General features: G+C 43.0%; 1 protein-coding gene across 1 annotated transcript in view; it reads left to right on the top strand.

Moving 5' to 3' along the window:
* The first annotated feature begins 647 nt into the window (after window positions 1-647).
* Window positions 648-9,295, top strand: part of tfap2d (transcription factor AP-2 delta (activating enhancer binding protein 2 delta)) — a 14,483-nt gene continuing 5,835 nt past the window's right edge. The window contains exons 1-3 of the mRNA XM_005931561.3: window positions 648-1,130; window positions 1,813-2,331; window positions 5,217-5,277. Coding sequence (XP_005931623.1) covers window positions 1,092-1,130; window positions 1,813-2,331; window positions 5,217-5,277 — 619 coding nt within the window. The 5' untranslated portion in view covers window positions 648-1,091. The remainder of the gene's footprint in view (window positions 1,131-1,812; window positions 2,332-5,216; window positions 5,278-9,295) is intronic.

The following is a 9,295-nucleotide window of genomic DNA, read 5'->3' as shown; positions in this document are numbered from 1 at the left end:
CCCTTCCCCTTAAAGAAAGAAAAGAAAAGATAAGATATGGAATGGGAATGAAACCCTTCAAAGGCAGTTTTTCATGCAAAAGCAAAAACAAAACAAAAAATAAATAAATGTAAATAATGATAATCATAATCATAATAACTAGACCTCCTCCTTCGATTTAATCCAGTCCTTAAGCACGTGAAAGTAAATAACTAAAGCGATAATTAGCAATAGTGGAAAATATTTTAAATTGGTGTATACATTCATAAAGTCTGTGAGAGCTTATTTCTCTCTGTGTGCATGAAATAAATTTCTACTGAATCCCGCATTTAAATTGTGCCATAAAAACAGCATGAGAGCAGCAAACGATGGTAATTCATCTAAAAACATTTGATGCATGCAGAAAGCGCCGAAAACCTGCCGTTTCATAATTATCCCCCCCTGTTAAAGCTCGCTAAATTCATTACAAGTTTGCTGCAAGAACAGAAGAAAATCTCATATATTTTTTTCTACGTCCATTCCGTTCTTAAATCAAAAATAGCTTTAAAATATGTCAAAGCAAACTTACATTTCTGTTGAAAAATCCGCACATTTTTGTTTGTAAAATGACTTAGCCAATGTGGATAAAAAAAAAATATTAAAAATAACAATAATAATAATAACCCGACGAAACCGAGCAGAAGACCTCGTGAAAACACAAACGGGTCAAAAAGGAAAATGTCCACAAAAAGCGTAGAAAATGTTGAAAGAAGCACTTGGTTCCTTATTAAGGCGAAGATACAATATTTATTCCGTGTCTCCTGGGATGCTCCGCTCCGTCTATTGTCCTCCCATTCCTCAGTGCTGATGCTTAATTTTCAAAACTTCTATATTACCAAGGGACCTACGACATCAGCCGAGAAATACCCTGCAAGTACAAAATCCGTGAGCCAGCCCCGTCCGTGCAGAGGGGAGACGCTCGCGTTCCGCCAGCTTTCTACCGTTACCGAGAGCACGCGAGGGGGGACTTTTCCATTTCTCTCGCTTTTTGGGGATTTTAAGGCATTTTTATTATTATTCGATCCGGCCAGAAAGGAGAGGAAAAAAATACGGGTTACTTTGGAGAAAGCACAATGTCAGCGACCTTCCCCGGACTTGTCCACGACGCAGAGGTAAGGCTCGTTTATTTACTTTACAGATTTTAATTTGTGAAATTACAGCAGGTGTGTGGTGGAATAAGTACTGTTTGGTTTGAAGGGAGTTACAGAAGCATTTCGAGATAGCGTCTGCTCTCAGGGAGTCTCTAAGTGGAATATAATTTATCGCAAGGATATTAAAGAGATAAAAGTATGCATGGAAGGAGAAATGAATCGGTGCAGCTCCCGGTAAAAACGAGGCTTTTTTTTATTACTAGTGTGTGGAAGCAAAGGGGGCTCGTGTGTGTGAGCCGGTAACGGCGTGATTAGGACATTTTAGGGCGGAACACTCCGCTGTGTCTCACTCTGCTTACCTCCCATCCACAATGAGCGAGAGAGCTGGGACAGTAAATTTGCCAGCAGCTCGGTAATAATAATAATATATAACAGCACGCCTTTTAAAACGCTGCGAGGAGAGTGACAGGCATGCCAAAGGGAGGAAGAAAAAAATACCGATGGCTCCTGTTGCCGCGCGTTCGTTCCCCTCCCGGGCGTGTGGAAATGACATCTCCTTCAGGTGGTTTAAAGTGGGGGGGAAAAAGCGCTTTGAGTGTGTGAGTTGTGTTTTTGAGTGTGTTTGGGAGGCAGAGAGAGGAGACACCGGCTGATGCTAAATGACACGGCTCATATATTTCCCCGTCTCTTTATTATCTTGTAGATACGTCACGACGGATCAAACAGCTACCGGCTCATGCAGCTCGGCTGCCTGGAGTCCGTGGCCAACTCCTCGGTCGCCTACTCCTCCTCCTCCCCGCTCACCTACCCGGCACCGGCGGGGACGGAGTTTGCCTCACCCTATTTCTCGGCCAACCACCAGTACACGCCCCTCCACCACCAGTCCTTCCACTACGAGTTCCAGCATTCCCACCCGGCCGTGGCCCCGGAGGCCTACGGCCTGAACTCGCTGCACTCGGGCCAGTACTACCAGCAGATCCACCACGGAGAGCCCGCCGACTTCATCAATCTGCACAACGCGCGCTCGGCCCTCAAGTCCTCGTGCCTGGACGAGCAGCAGCGGCGCGAGCTGGGCTGCCTCGACGCTTACCGGCGCCATGACCTGTCGCTGATGACGTCACACGGCTCACAGGCCTACGGAGTCGGTATGCACCACCCGGACCAGAGGCTGCTGCCCGCCGCCGGCCTGGGCCTCCCTCCGCCTGCGGCGGACGACCTGCAGGTACCGGTGGCCTCCATACCTCTCTTTCTACACTCTCTTCTCCACACGGCTCGAACACGTTATTGTGCCCCCTTCCTTCGGCTTCGCTTCTCCGGTTTATTAAGTCTGCTCCATATAGGATAGCCGACAATAGGATACAGAAGGGCAACAGCCCCTCTTAGCTGTCACAAGACCCAGTGCCCCAGTATCTCTGCCCCACTGGCCTACTATTGAAAAACTTTACCCCCCTTTTGTAGCACAGCAATCCCAAAATATTGAACAGAAAGACAGCGCCAGATGTCTGTCTGTCTGCCTGTCTGCCTCATCTGTCTGTTGTCTATGACACTCACAAAGCTGCACTGGTCTGTAGTTATCCCCATCCAACGACTCTGTCCTACTTTCTTTTTTTTTTGTAAGTCATAATGGATATCATCTTGAGATAAGTTTGGTGCCAAAGCAAACGTGACTATAACAGGCTAAGTAAATGTCAAGTCCACACGGCACAGTGCCTCTGAAAAGCAAGCCTGTTTCTAAAGGTTAATTGACTGGCAGTCTATACAATCCCATTGTGAAATCCGCCCTTTATTTTTCCACAAACACACGTGACCCATATTTTACATAATTCTTTTCGATGTAAAGAAATGGTCGAGATGAAAATGGATTCGCACGGTTCTTGAGCGTGTGTGTGTGTGTGACAGAGAGAGAGAAAGAGAGAGAGAGAGGTCGAGTGTGTGTGTGTGTCCGGCTGTCTGTTGAGGCAAAGAAAAGCCGCTGGTTGCTCTATTCTCCGGTAAAGGGCGGATTAACGGATCGGGATTCAGGGCACAATGGCCTGCTCGAGCACCATAAAGCACCGTAGTTTATCCAATTACCGACTTAACGTCAATCAACTTTGTTACTTATGCAGCGACATCTGAGCTGCTTCAAACGCGGCTCTAGTTAAACACAATTTAACACAGTGGCACATAATTTCAGTCGCGTTAACTATTTACCACCTCTACTCGAGCTTTTATCGACTCATTTACGAGGTATATTTAGGCATACAGTGTTTTTTTTAGTGCCACAATATTTAGAAAGCATGTAATTTTAAGGAATAAAAATATAAAATGTTATATATTTTTTAATATATTTATAGATGTATAAATGTATATTTGTTAATAAATAATATGGGGTGTGGCAATATAACCCAGGGATTATTCTAAGTCTTCAAATAGGATCTTATAGATATACATTTATAGTGCAGCCTGTTTTTTTTTAAATATTTTTTAAATAAAGACTTCTACATATGATTTAATACATTTTAATTTACTGATAATTGCAACATATTTTTGCTTAACATTTTTCATATTTTATTTTATTTATTTTATTTCATTTTATGCACGCTCGTTAATGCAAATATTAGATTTATTTCGAGATTTTTTTTAAAGGCTTAACAGGTTTGACCATTTTTTTACGCTAAGAAAGAAACGGCTCGTGAACCTGAGCTTACACGAGGCGGATGTATGGACGGAACAGATGCGCCTATGGTCTCGTGCAGCCCGGTCGCATCTTTGAGCGGGTTAAAGAGATTTTCATGCTCAACAAAAGCAGCTGCCACACCTTTCTACCGTCACTAAGCTAATTCATGCAAGACCTCTGCGTTTTGTATATTGATTTTATAATCACTTTAGCTTCGGAATAGAAGAAAAGAAACAGAGCAGGAGCTGGTTAAGAAGGAGCAACAACAAGCTCTCTTTCCCAGTTAATTTTAATCGGGGGCTTCTGCGTGGGCCAGGCCTAGAGGCTCACGCGGGGGGATTAAGCATTTTCTGAATAAAAAAGCGCGTGTTCTCCTTTCTTGATGACATTGTTGATAGCACGCGAGTCTGATCTGCATCTTGAAAAATGGCGGAGGTAACAGGTTTTCGTGCACGTAGGCCTACATATATGTTGAAGCCTGGTTGCTTATGTGTACACAGACACTGATGCCCCAACAGGTTGGTGGTGGCTGCAGTAAATTCTGCAAACCTTTTGCTCATTTTTGAGTCTGCGTGAGTTGTGCTGTCCTCGGTTATAGCCTGGAGCCTTTCAAATTAAGCTCGTTTCTGGGTAAGCCGTGAGCTGCATGCTTTATTTCGCTGTGCCCTCAATTTTACTCAAAGCCTGCTAAGTGATGTACACTTTCTAACAAAAAGGCTTCCAACACTAGAAAACTGCTCAAAGGGCGTGCAACAGGGGCCAGTGTTTGGACTCAGTAAGGTGCTTTTTTCCCCTCCCAAGCTCTTTCTGCTGTGAACTTTGCGGTGCTTTGAAGGAGTTTTAATTGTATAGATGTGGTGGTTTTCAACCTGTGGGTCACGGCATTCCAAAGAGGTCAGAGGATAAATCTGCAGGGCCCTAATATGGAAGAATTAAAGACACCTGGAAACCTTCAAAATTCATTTAAAAGGGGCGAGTCATTTAAAACTACAAGAATGCATCATTTTTATCCATTATAGGATTGAGGCACTGATCTATGTCTGCACGGGCACAGAGAAGCTTTATGGTGTTACTTTCAAACCTGACATTTCACTTAGATTTGTATTCTTTGTTTGCATTGTATATGGATCTTGAATATACATAAAACCGAGCAACATATGCCCAGTGTTTGTTGTCACAGTTTTATTTATTCTGATATACTCCCGTGACTGCATGAGTTTGGCTTTTAGTGTGTGGCTGCAAGTGAAAAGAAGGGGAAAATGGGGATTCACGTCCTGGATGTCCTAAAGAATGACTTCACCGCATACGGAGAAAAAAAAGAAACAAACCGCACTAATTGTTGCTGCATCTGAAGCCTGGCAGCTGGGAAGCTCCAGCGGTGTACAAAAAGAATCTGGTTAAAGTGATTTCACCTCCCCGCTCGTCCTAATGAGTGCGTGTCTCCGCAGGGCTCCGTGGAAGCGCAGTGTGGGCTCGTGCTGAACGGCCAAGGGGGCGTCATCCGGAGAGGTAAGGCCCCCGTTTATTCTCTGCTGCGGTTGTTGTTATTGTTGCTGCTGCTGCTGTACCGGAGGCCGTGAACACTCACGGGCTCGACACGACAAGACAGCGAGCAGACAGACAAACAGGCGGAACACTCCTCTCTTGTCTGCTGTCAACACGCTGCAGCAGGAACGGCCCCGATTTGTCACCTATTTAAACAGCAGCGCCGTACAGGCGCAGAGGCAGTGCTCCCCACTTCCAGAATGTCACTCAACACCCACGTTTTTTTAAACACCAGTCATACCAAACCTTGGCTTTGAGATTGGCGACATGATTAAAATGCCACGAATTAATGTGATGACTTATATTTCTAGTGTACTGATACAGTTACTTATAGGCCTTGTACTTAAACGCGCATTTGACACATGCCCTCTCACACTAAAGTTACGCCAGAAGCTTTTATTTTGAAGTCAGACGTGTGGGTAATATTTTATAAGACTGACGGCGTGCGTTTGTTTTCATGTAATAATAATATTATATGCTATTAATTTAATATTCATGGTTGAGTTATCATAAATTCAGTGTCGATTTTTGTTAAAGAAAAATGGCGCAGACGTCTATATGAAAGCAGATTTAAATAATCAATATTATTACAATAGAGAAATATTGTTACAAATGAGTAAGATTTGGGTTTAATTTAACAACACAATTCTGTATCCTCTTAATGTTTACAAATGTGTACGTTTATAGTAATTTGAAAATATTTTTGAAATGGCCAGAAAGTAACCTAGTATTTAATAGTTTCGCAGCTGCATTTGTGGACTTTTTTAAAAAAAAATTAAAAGTAAATGTTTTTGTGGGATACAAAGAAGAGCAGTCAGGTTTGTGTGTCTGTAATGCAGCTGCTGTTTTTATGTGTTAGCACCTGTGTGTTTAATCTGGCACAGCAACCAAAGATGTGGCGGCTAAGGTTAGCTTTTCCAAGGGGAAGCTGTGGATGTGTTCCCCGGCCTGCATCCACCCAAAGCAGGCCAGCCAATTTCCTCATGAGTGGGTTTAAACACGCTGTGGATCTTTTGCTCCATGAAAAGCATTTTTTTTCTTTAATTTTTTTTAGAGGGGACTGTGTGCAATTTTCCACACTGAGAGGAAAGGCTGTGTCTCGGGTTTAATTTTTCATCAGCTCTGCCTAGGTGTTGGGGCTTTTCTCTCGGATTGACGCGGGAATCCCTTCGCTATCACTTTCGGTTAATGGTGCGCCGTATTTGGCCCTGAGCTCAGCCGCTGCAACCATCACAACCAATAATCTTTGCTTTACCTCCCGCTCCCGTATCGATAGCTTCTCTCGCCTCGGGCGGACGCTTTGATATGCTAATGCCGAGCGGGGCCCCGGATTCAGCCGAGATCATATTAATGTTGTTCTTTCTGACTGCGGCTTTGGCGGCATGAATATTCACATAACCTTTTTCAAAAGAAAATCACTCAAGAAATGCGGATCCTACTTAGGAGGAGTCGTCTGTGTTTTTAATCACCCTGCTATCCCTTTTCCAGTTCAGTTCTAACAGCAGCTTCACAGATCAAGCCGATCTGTCAGACGCGCGCCCCCGCTACCACATCCCGTGCACGCACAACCCTCTCTTCTGTCAAGACATTGGCGGGCTTTTTTGGGGGGAGCTATAAACATTGTTGTTAAAATATGAGGAGAATGGCATTTGGCCCTTGTCTCTTTTTCTTTAATTTTCGTGGCAAACTCGTAAAAGGCGCTTGATTCCGCGTGTGATCCCGCCCGCCGCTCGCGCCGCAGCCCGAGGCTACTCTCCGTTGCTTAAATACCGTTATCGCCTCTGGGCCCGCGCGCTCCACTGACTGCACTACCGGCAATAGCTCTTTTCGATTGCCCTTGGCAACATAAAATACAAACTACTTTGAATCAAAACATTTTTAGGGGAATTAATATGATGTGAACCCGCGGCTTTCAGAGACGCGCGCCCCTGTCAGAGCGCGTGAGTCTGACAGACAGGTTTGCCCGGTTTGTGTCACTTATGGAGACACGGGCAAGCCGGACCGCGCGCGCGCATATAAACACACGCGCACGCACACACCGGGGCTCAGGCTTAACCAAAAGTATCAATCGATTCCCTCGACCTGCAACCGTCCATTTTTTGACAGCCTGAGTGAAACACAGGTCCCATACAGTCTTGTACAAAGTGGTGCCCGCTGGAGTACAACAGGCTTTTGTTTCCACACCATTATGATGTTACAGTTGTGCTGTGGGCATGAGTCGCTGTCCAGGTGCTGGAATGAAAGGTGCTAGCCGCTGTCCATGGTGTTCAGACCGGATGACATGTTTTTGAGGCTGCATGTCTAACCTCAACCCTTCCTGTGGCCAGAAAATGATGCGAATCTAGCACATTTCAGCAGATTGTGAATAATAGATTCTGAGAGCAGAAATATGGGTTACAGCTGGTCATATATGAGGCTTAGTTGGTGGCCAAATTGTGCCCTAAAAAAGAGAGAGAGAGAGATTGGCGTGTGCAGCCAATCTTCGCCTGCAGCATTGTTCTCTTCGGCCTAAATGGCATCCTTTTTTCTCCATTTCATCATATCCAGCACGCCTTAATAACAACGCGACACACCCTGCTGTTAGATTTGATAATGAGGCAGATGAATAATAGAATATAGCCTACAGTACATCAGACAGAAACCTTGCGTTTCGGCTGCTTGGGACTTTATTTCAAGTGAAAGTTTAATAACGATAGGCCCACTCAGAACAGTCGATAAATTCCAGGAGGATCAAGTAACACTGATTCAGACGCAATTAATAATGTGAAAGGGCCTTCACTACACAACCAAAATCATTTATTCACACTTTCAGGAGCCTCAAGTACACAATGAAATCAACATGGTAGCTGGTGGTGGATGATTTAAAGAAGGTTTTGTTTCCCCCCTCTTACAGAAACACCATATTATTGTTACATAGAGAGAACCATTGGGCTGAAGCAGGCATATAAATATATGTACACAGTATTAAATGCATTTAATATTTAACTAGTGAGGAGGGCTGAAAGACACATATTGATTGTGGAGAATGAAGATGCTCGATTATTATAGGGATTAATTTTTGATTTAATAATATTTACACATATATTGCATTTACATTTAAACAGACAGGGAAGCTGTAGAAGATGGAAAATTTTCTTGGATGATACACCTTCTTAATATAACGACTAAGCAAATTCAGCTAATTTATGGGAATAAATTTTAAAAAACTGTATGGAAAAAATAGGCTTAATCTTTAATGTATTTAATGTCTGACATGATGGGAAAAAACTGTCTCAAACAAAATGGTTTTATCATCATATGAAAGACCTTCCAAATCATTCACCCTGATGCAAACTGTTATTATTAACCAATAACTGGACAATAGAGTTCCTGTTTGATGTGTGCACAGTTCACCCAGTTGGTTTTTATTCTTTGTATCACATCTTGAAATGTGGGATTCTTTGAAATCAGAACCAAGGAGACCTCATGCAAAGTGTGTACACAGCTGAAACCACCCTCTATGAACAAAGGTGCAAAATATTCTGTGCAGTTCTCCCTGAGGTAGCATTCAGCGAAAGCTTTATCCAGTGAAACTTTTCCACAGAAAAAAACACATTTGCATGATTTCCAACCAAGCAGACATTTCAATCTGTCATTTGAGCAACGCTGATCCAAATACTCAGTGAATGCTTGCTGGTTTATACTTTTGTGCACTCTTTTCTGTCACCAAAATGTTCATATGTTTTCTGAAACAAGATTTTTTTTTCCAAGGTCCAACTTCATTTTTAATAAATGCATTTTTTTAAGTATCTTGTTGCTTTTTGATGAAATATGACTTGATGCATCATTACTGTAAAAACTAATATTTTTGTTGCAGAACTTAAAGAGCAAATCTTGTATTGATACTTTATTAAGCAGTAATGTACTATTAACACGACTATAAAATCTTGCAGTTCAGTGACAGACATTGGTGTAGCATTCAGATCTTGGATCAGTTTTTTTT

The sequence above is a fragment of the Haplochromis burtoni genome, unplaced genomic scaffold (genome assembly GCF_018398535.1).
Source record: "Haplochromis burtoni strain Fernald_Lab_line unplaced genomic scaffold, NCSU_Asbu1 Contig_147, whole genome shotgun sequence".
NCBI lineage: Eukaryota > Metazoa > Chordata > Actinopteri > Cichliformes > Cichlidae > Haplochromis > Haplochromis burtoni.
Note: the sequence above shows the minus strand (reverse complement) of the source record. Positions and strands in the feature narration are given on the sequence as shown.